Here is a 19,236-nt window from a genome sequence, read left to right as displayed (position 1 = left end):
TCCCAAGTAATTTGAGTTTATAAAAGTCATCGCAGGAGCTGATCAGAAGTTTCTCTCTAGGTTGTAAACTTTCATATTTAGGCATGTATGTTGATGTTTGATTTCCTAAGCAGATGGAAATAATAGAAAGGGATTAGTTTAGAAGAAGAAACTTTTAAGAACTTTTGAAGCATTTCTTTAACAATAAATATGTAAAGTTTTTAGTTAACAGGTATTTATCCAGTTGTTGAAATATATCCTGAAAGTGGGGTGCCTGGGTGGCTCAGTTCGTTAAGTGTCGGACTCTTGATTTCAGCCCAGGTCAAGATCTCAAGGTCGTGGGACCGAGTCCCACATCGGGCAACATACTCAGCACGAGTCTGCTTGGGATTCTCTTTCTCCTTCCCTCACTGCCCCTCCCATGGCTCATATGCATCCCCCCACCAAATAAATAAATAAATAAATAAATAAATAATATAAATAAAAATAAATAATAAAATTTTTTAGGATGATGAAAATAAATTAACAACAACAAATATATATATATATATATATATATCCCTAAAGATCATTATCTCAAATCAAGGTGCACTTAAAAGTAGGAAACTCCATTTTTAAATTAGTGAACCTCTTCCAGTGATTTCACTAATCCCTTCATTTTATTCAAATTCGTGTGACTTTATATCCCTTGTATTCATTTGTTATCCTTCTTTTTTATTATTAATTAAAATAGACACACAATTTTGAAATGGGAGGTTTGCTCAAATGCCAGTCCCAAAATTTGGCTTGTTCAGAGGACTCCAAATTCCAGCAACATAGTTGATAACCTCTTGCCAAAATATATTTGTTATCAAGATCCCCAAATGCAACAACTTTTCTTTTTGTTCAGTAATTTTATTAAGCTAATTCAATGAACGGGAAAAGAAACGCTTGAGGTCTTACTACAGCTGAATGTAACAGTATAAAGTTAAAGGGAAAGTTGGCAGAATTGGCACCTAACTTACTTGGAACGGTTGTCTATATCAGTCGAATCAAGTCACTGTATAGAAATAAAAATTAACTATAATTGCATGTGTTTTCATCCAGAATTATCAGAAATTATAATCATCACTGATCAAATGAGAGATAACTCTCCTGTTTCTTAGCTTATGACATGGATGATCTTTACTAAGTGCTACCAGACAGAGAGGCAGGATGAAAGAAAGCTGGAGTAAGAAATGAAATATTGTGACCTCATGTTACCATAACAGACCACCTGATTACAACAGCAAGTGGCAATGAACAAAAAGAGAATGTGGGGGGAGAAATGAAGGAATAATGTAAAAAGAGAAGTATGACTTGAAATCCTAATAGAGAATGCGTTCCCCATTGTACGCCATGTTTCCTAATTTGTGTTCACTAAAATGCCATTTACTTATTAATGATTGGTTACTGTTCCATGTCCAGGCGGTGCTGGGTTGGGTTGACATAAAGATATGACAGGATGCCAGGACAGGTCACCATGGACACATAGTATCAAGAATGTTTGGGTGGGGGCACCTGGCTCAGTTGGTCGAGCGACTGCCTTCAGCTCAGGTCATGATCCTGGAGTGCTGGGATTGAGTCCCACACTGGGCTCCCTGCTCAGCAAGGGACCTGCTTCTCCCTCTGACCTTCCCCCTCTCAATCTCTCTCATTCTCTCTCTCTCAAATAAATAAATAAATAAAATCTTAAAAAAAAAAGTTTGGGTAAAAAGGGAAGTGGGGCCCCGGTGACACCATGAGAAGAGATGGAAGTAACAGCTTTCGTGGAGAATCTGAGGAGTAAGATGGAGGTCCAAATGATAGGGCAGGCTGTGAGGCCAGGAGGTGTGGAAATTAAGGAGGGAGGAGAAGAGGTCCATTACAGATCAGGAAGCTGAGTCTGCAAATAAAGTGTATGCGTTTGGGTCTGATCTTCATTTTCCATGGTGTCTGTGTATGTGCTGTTTTGGAAGGTATGACTATTTAAGGAATTTATAAACTAGACTTTGATTTTTATTAATAGGTTTATATATAAGCATTTAAAAAAATAAGAAAAGTAATAGGATGAAATTGTTCTAGAAACGCTATTTACCCTCCAGCCTCATAACAGATTTACTGAAAGTGCTGGAGTTAGCCCTCAAAACAACTTTACTTTTATAGTTCTGATTGGCAGATTTTATATTTCTGAGTTCAAGCTCTTTTAAAGAGTATGAATTTACCTTTGCGTAGTCAAGCTGAAGTAATTCTGTCAAGTAAGCTGATTTACCAGTGTGCAGATTTGGATCCATTTTTATAACTGTGTTAGTTAGCTCAAGCTACTATAACAAAATACTGTAGATTGGGTGATTTAAATATCAGAGATTTATTTCTCACAGTTCTGGAGGCAGGGAAGTCCAAAAACAAAGGCATTTACAGAATAGACTGTGGGTTTCACTCTGAGACCTCTTGGCATGTGAGCAGTCACCATCTCTGTGTGTACTCACGTGACCTCTCCTTTGTGCACGCATAGGGAAGGAGGAGGGGTGGGGTGCTCCCTAGTGTCTCTTATAAGGACAGTAATCCTCTTGGATTAGAGCCCTCACCCTTATGACCTCATTTAACTTGTTTCTTTACGATTTTATGTATTTATTTGAGAAAGAGAGAGATAAGCAGGTGGCAGACTCCCCACTGAGCAGGGAGCCTTACATGAGGCTCAATCCTAGGACCCCTGGGATCATCACTTAGCATCACTAAGGCAGATGCTTAACAGACTGAGCCACCCGGATGCCCCTGACCTTGTTTCACTTTAATTACTTCCTTAAGTGCCCCTGTGTGCCAGGATCGGGCATTGGGGGCTGGGGCTTCAACATACCATTTTGTGGGGACACAAACATTTAGTTCATAGTAATAGCAAACTGTTAAGCAGACAGTAGTTAATAATTGAGAGCTAATACACTATTTACATTTGCAGAAGACGTCTGCATTTTACACCCTGCACAGAAATTGTTCTTTCAGCATTGTTGTGGAGTGGCAGAGAGGATGGCCACCAGATTGAAAGTCACATTACTGTCTTTCTCTGTAACCGACTCTGTGACAAAGCCCTTCAACCTATTTTGGTGTCAGTCTCCAAATTGTGACATCAGACAATTGGATAGAAGATTCCTAAGATCCCTTTCTATCAAAAAAATCTGTTAGTTTTGCTTCCAATATGGCCAGGTAGGCTCCTGGCGGACTAACCAGCCTGCCTAACCCAATTATGAACCGTGGGCAAAAATGAAAGACAACCACCTGAAGCCTCTGGAGAGTGATTAAAATCAGGCAGGTTCCAGGGATTAGTCAAAACTTGAAAGCAAGAAACCAACATGGGATAAGTTTTTTATTTATTCCACTTTTAGGGTGAGGATATAGGTACAGGGATTTCAGAGTGTCTGATATAACTATGTGCGAGAAAATACACCCACAATCAATGCAAAAATTGGCAATCTAAGCAAAGAAATAGAAATCATTTTTTAAAACTAAGTGGAAATTCAAAAAGTAGAAATTATAATATTTTTTAAAATTGGAACAGTGTTAGCCTCTAGGGGGATGGTAGTAAGAGTCCACTGGAAAGGGATCTTTCTGGAATGATGGTACTATTCTATATCTTGAAAAGATTTGGGGTTACATAGCTGTAGGCATTTGTCAAAATTCGGTAAATGTGCACTCTGATTTGTGCATTCCACTGTGGGTAGATTTTTCCACCAAAGGAAAAAATTCTGGATAGACTTCCCAATTGAAAAATCTCTAAATCAGAGACCTGCCTACAAGCTGGACAAGGAAACCCTGGTACATGACTGTGGTCTTTGAAATTCCTTCAAAAGTGATTATTGAGTGACTGTATTCCATAGTTATGAGCATTCCAGGCAGAAAGAACAGTATCTGGAAAAGCATAGAGGGAAAGACAGACATGGTATGTGCTAAGAAATAGCTCAGTGGAAAGACAATGAGTGGGATTAATAGGACTTGAAGGTAAAAACAAAGACAGGAGGGGCACCTGGGTGGCTTAGTGGTTTGAAGCCTCTGCCTTCGGCTCGGGTCATGATCCCAGGGTCCTAGGATCAAGCCCCGAGTCAGGCTCTCTGCTCGGCAGAGAGCCTGCTTCCATTCCTCTCTCTCTGCCTGCCTCTCTGCCTACTTGTGATCTCTTTCTGTCAAATAAATGAATAAAATCTTTAAAAACAAAACAGACTGGAGCCATATTTTAAAGGTTTTTCTTAAATTTTTAATTTTTTAAAGATTTGTTTATTTATTTGAGGGAGGGGCAGAGGGAGAGGGAAAGAAAGAATCTCAAGCAGATTCCCTGCTGAGCACAGAGCCTGATGTGGGGCTTGATCTCATGACCCTGAGATCATGACCTGAGCTGAAATCAAGAGCTGGATACAACCTACTGAGTCACCCAAGCACCCCAGTGTTGTTTTGTTTTGTTTAAATTGGGGTTATTCATACCACTGTTTTGAGAGCTTTCCCTCTGCTCTTTTTTTTTTTTTTTATTTGACAGACAGAGATCACAAGTATGCAGAGAGGCAGGCAGAGAGAGAGGAGGAAGCAGGCTCCCTGCTGAGCAGAGAGCCAGATGCGGGGCTCGATCCCATGACCCTGGGATCATGACCTGAGCCGAAGGCAGAGGCTTTAACCCACTGAGCCACCCAGGCACCCCCCGCCTCTGCTCTTTTAGATTAAGTTGTGTAATTTATGTGCAATAAAATATAAGTGTACAAGTCACTGAGTTTTGAGCATGTGTACAGTTACAGACCACCACCATGACTCCAGAACTTTATCATGTGCCCCTGTGTAATCAGTCTTCTCCATTACTTCTGGTCCCAGGCTTTCTGCCTCTATAGTTTTACTTTTTCTAAAATTTCATATTAGGCTATAAGTATGTAACATCTTCTACTTAATGGTATAGTGCTTTTAGGATTCATCCTTGGTGTTCTGTGTCAATATTGCTGAGTGGTATCCCATTGGATTAATATTCCACAGTTTATCTAGTCACTAATTCATGGACAGCCAAACTGGAGATGTTACAGAAGCTCAATGAACATTCAAGTATGTGTCCTTTTATAAATACGTGTTTTGAAAGGGTCCTAAATGCTATACTGTGGTTTGTTTAAAAAAAAAAAAAAATTATACTGTGAGAACTAATATTCTTTGTAGAGGAGAAAAGGCAAAGTTCGGATCACTTTTATTTGAGTTTGTAACTCTTTCATTCATATTGAGTTTATCTGACTGCATGAAAGTTATTATTTGAAATATTCCCTTGCTCTACAAAGGTGTTTTTATTGCTTTTCTTTAAATCTTTTTACAACATACATATAATAAAAAGTTAAATCTTAAGGACAAATATCCAAAAGTTTTGGTTTTCTGATTTGTTCAGATTTTACGTGGAAATCTTTAACAAATTTCCAGATAAACTTTTTTTTTTTTTTTTTTTTTTTTTTTACTTAAAGACAGTAACAGCTAAACAGTTAGCATTAACAGCAAAATGCTAACTGGGAATTAGTGATACTTAGAGGTATTGTTATCCTCAATACAGAAAACATCAATGATCTTGATTTCTTTTTTAAACGATCTTGATTTAATTTCATCTGGTCTGTGTCAATGTTTGTAAAAATTGCCTATCTGATTGATGGTCCTCCACTACCCTGTTGTCAAAATCTACAAATAACAGTTGTGCAAATATTTGTGAGAAAGTTCCCCTGGTGAGTACAAAGACCCTAGAACAACAGTAGAATTTCAAATATGTGCAGGATTCACTGAACTGTTAGCCTCATGGGAGTCAAATTTCTGTAGTTAGTCAACAAATACTTCTTGAGTGCCCAGTGTATATGTGTATGAGGCACTGTTCTGAATCTGGTCACCGTTTTACCAGGCCTTGGATAGTAAGCACTCAACAAATGTGGGTGGAAAAGGTGTTGAGCAAAGTTCCTGGCAGATCCCTGGATCTGGGCATTTAAGGAGCCAATAGCCTGCTAAGGTTGTTTGAAGGTTACCATGCTGGACAAGTTCTGGGGGAGATTTTAACTGGCTTTACCAGCTTGCGTGAGATTCCAAATCAGATTGAAAGATGGGATACGGAGATTTGAGGCCAGATATCCAAACCCTCTTAGTGACATTTCCCTTTCTGGGGACAAAAAAGTGTCACACCTCTGATTTAGACATTAAATAAAATAAAATGAACATTGTGGTAGACAGAATTCTAAGATGTCCCCTCAGATTCCTGGCCACGGTATATATACACACTTTCTACCGGTTATTCAACCAAATACTAACCTAGGAGCTGCTGTGAAGAGATGTTGCATATATATTTAGTTGACGGTAAAACAGGAAGATTATCCCAGAAGGCCTAATCACACAAGCGCTTAAAATCTGAATCTAGAAGTCAAAGACAGAGAAGTCAGATTGAAAGCATGAAAAGATGTTCCATGCTATTGCTAGCTTGGAGATGGAGGCGGGGTCACCTGGCAAGGAATGCCAGCGACGTGTAAGCCCCAACTAACATCCCACAGGAAAATGGGGACTTTAATCCTACATCTTGAAAGGAACTGAATTCTGCCAACAACAAAAATGAATTTGGAAGCAAATTTTCCCCTAGAACCTCGGATGAAAACTCACCTCAGCTGACACCTTGATTTTAGTTTGCATACCCCCAGCAGAGAACCCAGGCATGCCATGCCCGGCTTCCAACCTGCAGGACGATGAGCTAATAAGTGGTATTGTCTCAGGCTGCTAAGTTTGTAAGAAAAAGTGTACAATCATGAACATATGTTTCCTTGAAAGCTCACTTCCAAAATACATAATTTCTAGAATTCTGGTATTCTGATATGGGATACTTTTATAAGTGTGTGATGGTAGTAGAGTGCTAATGACATTCCATTGATATACTCATGAAGTCACCTTAAGAGGTATGTTAATTTCTCTGTTGGTTTGAATCTAGCTAGCATTTTGACCTAGTTAACAAACTGCTCTTCCTGTTTTCTTAGGAAGTCTGTCTTCCTGTTACTCTCAGGCAACCTGCTATTTGGAGGCAAGTAGTGGTGTCTATTTTGGAATACCCAACATACTGCCATTATTCTTAACCAGTGAATATCAAGCTTTCTTGACAGCAACTTTACCACCTCTAGTCACTAAATCTGTTTTCCTGAATGGTGTAAAGAAAAAAGAAGTGCAATTCCTCTTTTTTTTTTCCCTTCTAGTTGATCTATTAATTCATGTTCAGCAGCCACTAACCTCTTAATATGTTTATTTCTCTAATAACAAAAGTGCTTTGAGGAAATCCTGTTTATCTTTGCACACTAAAAGGAATTAGGACCCCCTCACACGCAAACACACACATATATCACCTCTATAGACTGATTATACAGAGAAAGATCTCACACTCTTGTGAGGATAGCTTCAGCAACTTTTGTGCTCAGTCATGTTAGTACACGGAATGAAGTCCATTGTATGTCATTGATTTTAAGCAAAACCAAACTAAACCAGATCATTGCCCCAGCATTGTGTAAATACCCAGAGAAAATTGACAGTAGAAGCCTGCATTCTCTTCCTCAGTCTGGGTCATGAGATGAGAGTTAACAGTGTTAAGAAAGAACATTTAAACTGGCTTCTCAAATATCTGGACCCCATGATCTTAACTGGAAATAAAGGACTTCCAACTGTAAAAATACTGAGTTTTGCGTCTGTCAGGAAGAGAAACATAGAAAATGAATATTAGCTTTTTCCATCCTGTTAAGTGGATATTAGTGTAGTATTTATTTGACCAGAAATGGTGACAACAAGATAAAGAAGACTATGAACCACTAAATAACCTCTGGAAATATTTTTACTATGTTGTTCATTTAATATGTTACAGCTTTTTAACTTGCTCAATGAGTGACTTCTAACTAGAAAGAACTTATATCTGTTAGCATTTCAACTTCTGAATTTGAGACGTACAAATATCGAAACATATAAAATCTTTCTACATTATATATGTCATTTGCTTTTTTTTTTTCTTTGCTTGTTTAAATGATTTATGTAACCATGTGGTAAAAATTCAAGCCGTGGGTCTAAAATTATGTCTGTTTATACTTTATGCAAGTCTAATTTCAAGGAGTGTTTAAAACAAATTCAGAAAATCTATACAATTTTTTAAGAGATTATTTCCTTAGAAATTATTTTTATATTTAAAATACTGCATTATTTGGCTATTTTTAGATTACAATCATCTCTCAGTATAATAGATTCCTTTTTCATAGTAAAATTAGCTGGTAGTTCTTTTAAAATTGGAACTGCGATTCAGACCTACAAATTAACTTGTACAATTGTAAATCTAACATAAAATGTCTCTAAAATAGACTGCTTTGTGTTCAAGCCTAAAAATTATTTTAGTTCCTTTCAAAAGAGCATTTTCTCTGGGTAATAGTGCAGAAATTGAGATATGGGAGTTTTGTTTTCTTTTTTTGTTGTTGTTATACAAAAAGTTAGGCACAGGTGTTATTTGACCGTTTTGAAATATCGATCGTTGGCAGTGCACCCAGGAATTAGGGAAGCGAAAGCCTCACAGCACTGATTAAACGCCTAGGCTGTGGCACCAGATCGCTTGGGTTCAAACTGTGACTGCTCTGCTTATTAGCAGTGTGACAATGGGCAAGCTACGTAAAGCTCTGTGCCCCTCAGTTTTCTCCTGTCAAATAAGGTCAATAATAGTAGCAATCGCAAAGGATTGTTAGGAGGATACAATGAGCTAATGTTTAGGATATGCCTGGAAGAGTGCCAGGTACCTAGAAAGCTTTATGTAAACATTTACTAAATACACCATTCACTATTAGGGCAGTGACTCTTCACATCATCACACGAGGGTGGAAATAATCAGTTTCCTGGAATCACCTAATGGACAAAATGGTATTTCCCTCCTTTGATTTTTGGAACTTTCTATTAGGACTAAGAAACTAAGAGAGAGATGGGCTCCACAGAGATTATATTGGATCTGGCTAGTACTTTTTAATGTGCTGACTGTCAAACATGGACTTTATTAAAAATCAAAATATTTAAACTGTAAATTTAAAGTACATTTTTTAAAAAAGGTAATAAATACTCAGAACTTGGGGTGCCTGGGTGGCTCAGTGAGTTGAAGCCTCTGCCTTCGGCTCAGGTCATGATCCCAGGGTCCTGGGATCGAGCCCCGCATGGGGCTCTCTGCTCAGAAGGGAGCCTGCTTCCTCCCTCTCTCTCTCTGCCTACTTGTGATCTCTCTCTGTCAAATAAATAATAAATAAAATATTTTTTAAAATACTCAGAACTCACCACTTCCTAATCATTTTCCTACACTGTACTATCATCTTTCTTCTTATCTAAGTCTGTTAGACCTGGGAACACGATGCATTGGTGTACCACTTGGCATTGCTTCCCAACCCTGTAGCCAGTGACATCACATTAGTAGCTTGAAATCAGTCATGGTAGGAGTCATTACACTACAGAAATCAGTAAATGCTACAAATGAGCGCTCTCTCCAACCCTCCCCACCCCCGCAAGAGGTGGTTGTCAAATATTTACCATCACACCACTCAACAGATGTTATCATGGGTGAAATAGAGACTATATAATTTCCTGTATTAAGAAGAGGATTGTATAAAGATATACACCTTAGTAGAGATTTCCCCTGTGGATAATTTAAATACTTATTTTTTATATGAAGCATCCATTACTCTATATTATCTCTAGAACCATAGCTCTGAAGAATGAGCTGTTATTTTAATTACTATGACTAATAATGGTCTCCTTTTGTATATCATTGTTTAGGTTTTATTATCTAATGAGAGTCTCATGATACCCCCCCCAGGTGAGACAACAGCTATTAATCACTACTGTATACTGTAGATGAGAAAGTTGAGACTTCATAAATTATTACTTTTCCATGGTTATTTGACTTGTACTTGAAGAATATTACATACAGATTTGGATTTCCTGACTGCAAATCAAGTGAAAATTGTACTGTGTGATGATTTTGATATTCTTTAGGGAAACCTTACTGTGAGTTAGAAACGTCTCTCTTTCACCTTCTCTATTTTCCCTTCCCTTCCCTTCCCCCACCCTCTTCCCTCACCCTCTGCTTCTCTCCCTCCCTCTCTTCCTCTCAAGATAACAGATCCTAGAAGTAAGATGTATTTGAACCTTTATAACAATTACACTAACAAGTGTTTTTCAAGTAAATTTGGCTCTCTTTGAATTCTGAGATTGATGGTACCGTCTTTATTTTATTCTCAGAATTCTCATTCTCCAGTTTGCTCCCCATCCCAGCTCCTGCCATTGTCATCCATGTGAACCCACCACATTTACTCTTCTCTCCTTTTGTCCACTGATATTGTGGTCCTCAACTTTCACCAAGAGCCTTGGCATCAACAGATAGTGGCTCAAACCTCCCACTTTTCCAGCTCATTACATGCTGTATGGTCCTCAGACCTCCCAGCTATTTTCTCTATCCTTCAGCCTCCATTGTAGTTTTTACTTGTCTTCTCATTCAGTTTATCGTCTGGGGCCCCTTATTTCAATCATTCTTACAAATCCCTTCAGTTCAGTTGGCCCTCTGTCCTGTCGCGGTATTTCACAGGACTGTAAGCCTCCACAAGCTCAATCATCCACCTTCTGCACAATATACATAAGTAACGAGCATTGGTATAGGTTAGACAACCATAATTCACTAGATCCCACTAGATCTTTTGTTGTATAATCATAATTATTTTAAAGTCCAATATTTTATTTATCCCTGAATCTGATTTTGTTGGTAGTTTTATCTTTTGACAACGATCTCTTTTTTTTCTCTTGTTTTTTTTCCTGTGTGTCTCATAATTTTGATTCAATGTCAGACATTGAATATACAGAACGTGGACACTGGGATAAATATTATTTAAGCCCAGAAGTGGGTCTGTCTCATCTCTTGTCAGGCCGTTAGCGTGGCAGGTGATGGCAGTGGGGGAGGGTGGGGCATTCGGTCTCATTTGTAGACAAGCTGGGTTTACTTTCGTTTCTAGAATCACAATGAATTTAGAGTCGTCCAGTGGTTGTCTGCCATTCCCCTGTGCTTATGGAAGGTCCGGAATGCTGGAGGGTTTTTCTCAGTGTCCTGCTTGGTCCTCAGCTGGAAGGCAGCAGGCTGAACACACATCACAGTGGAAGTGGATGTTTAATGTTGTTCCCTTGCCCTCCACAACAAGCAGGTGGCTCTTGCTTTTTGTTCCATGCCAGGTTAGAGCTGGATGTGGGGCGTAAGGGCTGGGGAGAGGCTCTCGGTCTTCCTACTCGAGTCTCTGGTTTAGCAGACCCTGTGCCCAAGTCACAGGGTAAGGACTTTCTCAGCCTTCTGTCCCTCCTCGGTGGCAGACAACCTACTTCCTACTTAGTGCTCAAGCGGGCTTCCTGCCCCTTTCCTTGTGGAAGTCAGATTCTTCTTTGTATCAGCATAGGATTCTGGATTTGAAAGGTTTCCTGCCCTTGCCCCTACAGTGACTTAGTGCTCTTGCAGGATGAAGAAGACATCAGATTTCCTATGGCTCCGTGCCCCTCACTGGGACAAACAAGATTTTCCTGGAGTTTGGGCAGGGGTTGGGGGTGTGACAGTTTCTATCCCCCAGGAACAGATGACTTTTCTTCATGTCACTCAGTGTCCTGTCCAGGATGGGGAGTGTCTCCTGCCTTCCCCCAGCCACAGCCAGCTATTCCTTCATATAGAGAGGGTTGAGGGCTCTGCAGCTCTATGCTTGCCCCCTATAGTGTAGTTGACCACCATCTTGTACTCATGCAGGGCCCAGAACATGGATGGTACACCCTCTTCCCTCTCAAAACTTCACAGGTTTTGCATGAGCTTGTACCACCCAGAGGGCTTTCTCAGGTCTCTTGCCCATCCCCAATCTTTCTCGTAAGCAAGGAGCTGTTTAGGGAGAGCAGATTCTCCTTGGGGAGGGCAGGGAGCTGAGCTTCCAAGAATACTAAAAACTATCATGCTAGCCCATAATCAGGTCTTACAAATTTGTTAAAATTTTAGATGTTTCCTTCTTACCCACTTTAATGGCTTCGTTTCTTACTATGCTCTGACAAGAGAGAAGAGTTCATGTGCTGCATCTTTCCTTGGAGGAGCTCCTCACTCTTTGGAATTCAGTTCACCTCAGGGTCAGCTCAGGTGAGGAACTCAGTCTCTGAGGGACTCAAAAAAATTATTATATTTTTTAGGTTGTACAGCTTTTCCCCCCATATGGTGGGAGCAAAATTCTTTGCAGTTTTCCTCATCTTAATGAGAAGCAGATCTCCTGCTTCTTTTTTAAGAAACTTTCAAACAATTTTAACATGCCCTGCAAAACCTTGCACAGTCATATTTGCTTATCTGTCCAGCCAAATCTTGTATCATCCTCCCCTCCTTCATTCACTATACTCCAGCAACAGTGATGTCTCACTTCCTCAAATGTGCCAAGTTTGTCCCATCCCCAGAGCCTTTGCACATGCTGTCTGCTCAGCCTAGAGTGTTCTTTCCCATGTCTATACCTCCTTAACTGCAGTTCCTCCAGAGGTCCTTTATCCCACACCCCCTTTCCAAATTGGTACATAAATTACTTCCTCGTTCTTTCTCACAGCCGGACAATATCCCATTATCTGGATATGTTGTCTCCAGTCAGTCCCCATTGGTGGTCATTTAGATTATTGCCAATCCTTATTTGTTTTAACAGTTAACCTTACCTGTGGGCTTGATTCCTAGAAGAATTACAGGTTTAAAAGGTACATGAGGACAGTGAAATAGTGCTTCAGATTCTGGGCGCTGGCACCCACCAGCCATGTAACTTGGACAAGTGATTTCACTTTTCTGTGCCTTAGTTCCCTCATCTATAAAATGGGGATGATCGCAGTACCTCTTAGGTTCGTGAGGCCAAACAGAGTTGGTACATGTGTCGTACTTGGAACAGTCTAGCACATAACCACTCAACAAATGTCAGCTGTTATTATTAGCACTTAAGATTTTACACAGATAGGGGCACCTGGGTGGCTCAGTGGGTTAAAGCCTCTGCCTTTGGCTCAGGTCATGATCCCAGAGTCCTGGGATCGAGCCCCACATCGGGCTCTCTGCTCAGCAGGGAGCCTGCTTCCTCCTCTCTCTCTGCCAGCCTCCCCACCTACTTGTGATCTCAGTCAAATAAATAAATAAAATCTTAAAAAAAAGAAAGAAAGAAAGAAAGAAAGATTTTACACAGATATTGACAAGTTCCTATAAATATGTTAACAATTTATACTCCCATCAGTATCGGAATGACTGTCTCTTCACACTTTCAACACAGTGTCTTATTAAACAACTTTTTAATCTTTACTAACATGATATGCATGACATCTCATAACAGTTTAATTTGTATTTGTCTCATAAGGAGTAAAGTTAAGCATATTTTCATGTGTTTAAGTGCATTTGTCTTTTCTGTGTCCTGAATGTTCAGCATGTTCCCCTGACTCCTATTCATCATTGGCCTTGTTCTTACTGATTTGTGTAGTTCTTTGTGTGTTCAGGGATTTAGTCTTTGTCTGTGCTGTAAGTTACTCTTTCACAGTATTCAACACTTTTCTGTCATTGTACTTCTATTTTTAATGATGTCTTTGTTTATAATTATGTTTTAAGTCTCCATAGACCAAGTCCAAGTTTATTTGTTCATCATTGCATATTGAACACAAAGTAAAATACTGAACACATAATAAGTGATCGATACATATCTGATGAATGGGCCAGATATGACAAAGAGAATCTCGTTACCTAAATAGACTGGAAAATTGGAAGGAAACTAGTTTGTACGAAAACATGATGAGTTTAGTTTTGGATATTTTGAGTTTTAGGTGACAGCTAAATATGTACAATACTCTTACTTTGGCAAGATACTCGTGAAGATTTTGGAGCCATCCCCATGAAGTGGTTGATTGGAAACAGATGATCTCTGGTGGAGAGAACGTTATGTGAGAGTCTATGGACAAATACTTCCAATCAGAAACAATTTCAAGTGATTATGGTTATAATAATAGTTTTAAGACAGATACAAAGTGAAAAGGAAAAATAGAAACATTATATATTTACAAAAGTAAAGCAAATGAGGAGTGGAGAAAAAAATTTAATGCCTTGGAATAATAATGGTTATTGAAAAGTATTTAGATTTTGCCCAGATCACTTGCTGTGAAGAAATGAAATCATTTACTAATGGAAAACGGGGTCTAGCTTAAGCATACAAGCTTGTGTAAATCAAAAGTGCTCTTTTTGTATAAAATAAGCTACTTGGTTTATCAGTATTGTGTTTTCCAGTTTATAACTGGACGGTGATTGTGTTTTCTAGTACTAAGCTATCACTAAGAGATTATTACTATCAATTTAGTCTCCCGTTCTGTTTTTCAGATTATAGTAGCTGCATGAAAAAGAAGAAACCATTCAGTCTTCTAAAAAGAAATGCTTATTTTTTTCAGAATAGAGAATTTATCCTAAAATAAGCTGTGCATATTATTTAACACAAAAGAATCATCTTTATGGCTACAGTCATTCATTAACCATAGTGACTAAAATGAATATGGATTAGTACCTTTAATAAGTCTGTTTTGAAGTTATAGTCCTTGTTTAATAATTGTAAGAAAATAATCAGGGGATGCCTGAGTGGCTCAATTGGTTAAGCATCTGCCTTTGGTTCAGGTCATGATCCCAGGGTCCTGGGCAAGGAGCCTGCTTCTCCCTCTGCCTCTGCTGCTCCTCCTACTTGTGCTCGCTCGCTCTCTCTGGCAAATGAATAAATAAAATCCTTTAAAAAAGAAAAGAAAGAAAGAGAAAAGAATCAGGGTGGGAATTCTATTCTGATGGCAGAGAGAATGTGTGGTATTCCAATGTCAGTTTCAATTTTTAAAGGACACTGTGGATTAAAAGGTACTAAGGTGTACGTTTTTTTCTCCTTTCTATGAAAAAAAAATCAGTGATTTAAAATTCAGAAGGTTTTTGTCCAAATGATTTGTTTGTCCAACCATTATAGCTATAATAATTGGTTATTTATTATATTATTATATAATATATTATTATTATAGCTATAATGGTTGGACAAACAAATCATTTGGACAAAAACCTTAGTCCCATTAGAATGACTTTCTCCTTAACCTTGAGCTGTCTCTTTGCCTTATTGACTGGATAGTCTAGTATTTCTGAGCATTTTTATCATGAAAGCAAGATTCTTCTGTATACTCATGACGTTCTTCCCTGCAGGCAAGGTGGCTGTCCATGATCAATGATCACGCAGAAAGTGTAAAACGCAGAAAGTGTGAAAAAAGAAAATAAGCCTCCTTGAACAGGTGCAGCAGCAGATTATCGGGGCCCGTGTGCCCGGGCATGTGTTGCTGGAAGAGATGGATACGGTGCCACTTCGGGGGCTTCTAAGAAGCCAGCCATTTGCTTATGCTGCCTTCCCAGAAACACTCATTTTTTACTTAAAAGAGGAACATTTATTCACCAAGAGAGCAAAGAAGTTCCTAGGTGGCCAGTGTTCATTGACAAAGGATACCGTTACAGAATTTTCAGCCAAGGTCTTTTTTTATACAACTTGTGTTAATGGACTGGAAATAGATCTAAAATAAAAATGTTCTTGTTTTCCTTAATTATAAAAGCAACTTCAGAACCGTTCTCAAGGAAGATTCTTAAAGAAGGGAATGGTGACAGAGTGATGTTTTATTTCATTCAAATAGTTCGTGCATTTTTTTAAAAGATTTTATTTATTTATTTGACAGACAGAGATCACAAGTAGGCAGAGAGGCAGGCAGAGAGAGAGAGAGGAGGAACGAGGCTCCCCACCGAGCAGAGAGCCCGATGCGGGGCTCCATCACAGGACCCTGGGAACATGATCTGAGCCGAAGGCAGAGGCCTTAACCCACCGAGCCACCCAGGCGCCCCTAGTTTGTGCATTTTTGCTCAGCCTCATGCTGAGACTTAGGGGAATGGAAGTCAGCGGGCTATTGTGGTAGCTCAGTTTCTTTCCAAAGAAGTAGACTACCTGAGCCGTGGAGTCTGTTCTCTAGTGCATTAATGTAGATTACACCCATCAGTGGATTCATGACAAGCCAGGATCAAAAGACTGATCCAAAAGGTCAATTAAAATCCTTAGCAACACTCAGGGATATAGCAGAAGGATAGAAACCATTGTATTCTAGAGGGGTGCCTTCCATAGCTGCAATATAAAAGGCTGTGGCTGCTCAACATGGGCCTGTTCTCTCGATATGAGGACACAAATGTACTCATTTACAGAAATATGGCCAAATAATTCCTTGCTTACTTCAATCTGCATTTCTTTATAGCTCACTAAACTACTCTCAATCCCATTAACAGCAATGAAAGCTAACTAAGTTTAGCAAATTGTTTGGCCGTTTATGTTTAGTACGCAAAATTCTTAATTAACAAAATAAAATACCACAATCCATTGTAAATCACTTTGCTAAACTTTCAGACTTCACAAGGAATTCGGTCTTGTCCAGAAGCTACTTTCAAGCCCCTGCTGATTGGGCAAATCATGTACCAGTACCCTGTAGAGCTGAGCGAAAACATGTAAAGGGAGCCCATTAAGGAAATGCCGAACCAGAATAGACAAGCAGGGTCTGTCTTGTCCATCCTTCTGCCTTCAGGCAAAAACCGTCGCCTGCACCAAAAATTTTTGCTTGAATCCTGCTGACAAAAATGCTCACCCCATGTAAATGACGAGTCATAATCCAGTTAATGCAACTAAAGCAGATTGTTAACTGTTCCAGACTTATTTATTGTGTTCTAAAGATGCTGAATCTGAAAGCTCATCTGAATTGTTTTAATTCCTCCTTTCGAGAAAATTATTTTGTACAAGAAATGTACTCAAATAATTGTAAAGATGTGGGAAGTTTGCATCCAGGAAATAAAGTTATCTTTATCATCTTATTAAATGTATTTTTGGTTTCCCTTCACTCTAGATCTACCTTATGGGTGGGAGGAAGCTTACACAGCAGATGGAATCAAGTACTTCATCAAGTAAGTACAAGCATCTCAACCAAGTAAGCAATTTCCTTCACATCTGGAGAGAACCTGGAAGTTGCAGAATAATCAGCAAAACCAAGAAACCCTCTTGGAGGTTACAAAAATTAGTAACAAGAAATGAAGCCTCACCATTTTCATTTCATGTGATTTAAATGCTAATATCAGATATCGTTGGGTTGGGGGAAAACTGGTAATTATTTCAAGGGAAACAGCAAAAAGTTGGAACAAGATCACAGTCTGAACTTAAATATTGGCTGCCTGAATTCACTTCTGGCTAAAAGTATTAATACGTATGAGAGTTAATATCTAATGAAAAAAATCGACTTTGTATGTCTTAACACTTCTTAATATTTAATGCAGTAATACTAATAATAATCAGCATTTTTAATGCTTTACAGTTTATAAAGTTCATTCATTCTGCAAATATATTTTGAGCATTTGCTCTGTGCCATGCAATGTTCCATGCCTTGGAGATCCAGTGGTAGAATATACAGACTAGTTGTCTGATGTCATGGAGTTCATATAGTAGTGAGGAAAGACAGGCCGTAAATAACTAACAAGATAAATGGGGCATAATGTGAACAAACCCTATCTCAGTTCAGAACACCTTTTGAGGTATGTGTGCCTTATTTTCGCTGTTTTATGGATGAAGAACATAAGAGCTTACAGGAGTTGCCCAAAAATCCACAGCTATTAAATTACCAAACCAAAATGAAACAAGATGGGATTGGGAGGGAGACAAACCATAAGTGACTCTTAATCTCACAAAACAAACTGGGGGTGGCGGGGGGGAGGGAGGTTGGGAGAGGGGGGGTGGGGTTATGGACATTGGGGAGGGTATGTGCTATGGTGAGTGCTGTGAAGTGTGTAAACCTGGCGATTCACAGACCTGTACCCCTGGGGATAAAAATATATTATATGTTTATAAAAAATAAAAATAAATAAAAAATGGCAAAAAAAAAAAAATTACCAAACCAGAATAGAATCAGAGTCTTTTGACTCCAGGATTCTTCTGTCCTGGACTCTTTCAAAGCTCGGTCTCTTTGAAAGCCTCAACATTAATACATATTCTATCTGCTGAACTGGTTATTAGTTTTACCCTGGACAAAGCAAACTGATCTACTTCTACTCTGTTCTGAGGAGCTCCAGTCATACCAGAATTGACATTATGAGAACGCAAATGGGAATCCCAAAGACTCTGAGACCTAAAAGACTCCCTTTATCGTCCCTTCTAGCAATGTACTCTTGTTACGCATTTGGAGAGGAAAGGGGAGATAATGTCCTTGATGTCCTTTCAGGTGTGCAGGTATTTTCCAAAGCAGTATCTAGATTCCGGATGCCCAAGCTCTGTCACTTTACACAGGTTCCTGTACCTCTCTTTATCTCAGTTTTCTCATCATAAAGTAAGAGAAGTATGGCCTACTTCATATGTCGTTAAATGTTAAGCTCTTAGCATAGAACTCTGAACATTGTAGATGCCCAGTAGTTATGATTAATTTGCCATACGGAGAAGCCCATAATGGGGGGGGGGGCATGAAAAATCATATGACCATTGGAAACAGTGAGAATTCAAAAGCTTCATATTTTAAAAGATTTGAGGGAAAAAAACTAGGGATAAACCTGGCAGAGTGTTTTTGTGATGTATTTTTTTTCTTGTGTTCTCTAGCAAAAAGTAATAAAGCAAAGACATAGTTTATAAGGAATGGAGAAAGAGACTTTTGGAATAGAGGACCCAGGAATCCCATTCACAGATTACATGAATCATGTCTCTTCTGGAAAGAGATTTGTGCCCTGATACACTGGGTTAACCTTGTTGAGCTCCTGGAATGTTTGAATCATGGTACTGTAGAGGTGGCAGGAAAATGAAAAACCATATTCACGTTTTCATTGGGTTTTTCACTCATATTAACTTTGTAATGATATATTTATTTTTTGAGAGAGAGAGAGCATGTGAGCAAGGGGAGGGGCAAAGGGAAAGCATGTCAAGCAGACTCTCCACTGAATGCAGAGCCTCACACAGGGCTTGATCTCATGACCTCAGGTTCATGATCAAAGCTGAAATCTAGAGTTAGACCCTTAACTGACCAAGCCACCCAGGTACCCCGAAAATGACCGTTTATTGACCAAAACCTGATAACCAGGCATGTGTTATGTATATATTTCTGTGCATTGTATCATTTAATTCTCCCAACAGTTCAGAAAATGGACACCAGTTGGCTTTT

The 19,236-nt window shown here is 39.0% G+C and overlaps 1 protein-coding gene across 2 annotated transcripts in view; it reads left to right on the top strand.

The window, feature by feature from the left end:
* The window catches only part of LOC111151294 (syntaxin binding protein 4), a 157,371-nt gene that overhangs the window by 122,255 nt on the left and 15,880 nt on the right, over positions 1-19,236 (top strand). For both annotated transcript variants that reach the window (XM_022509183.1, XM_022509184.1), the window contains one exon: positions 16,951-17,008. In XM_022509183.1, the coding sequence (XP_022364891.1) occupies positions 16,951-17,008 (58 nt within the window). The remainder of the gene's footprint in view (positions 1-16,950; positions 17,009-19,236) is intronic.

This window comes from Enhydra lutris, unplaced genomic scaffold, assembly GCF_002288905.1.
Source record: "Enhydra lutris kenyoni isolate GAN:26980312 unplaced genomic scaffold, ASM228890v2 scaffoldscaffold26, whole genome shotgun sequence".
In the NCBI taxonomy this organism is placed as follows: Eukaryota; Metazoa; Chordata; class Mammalia; order Carnivora; family Mustelidae; genus Enhydra; species Enhydra lutris.
The sequence above is the reverse complement of the archived record's forward strand: the minus strand, read 5'-3'. Positions and strand labels throughout refer to the sequence as shown.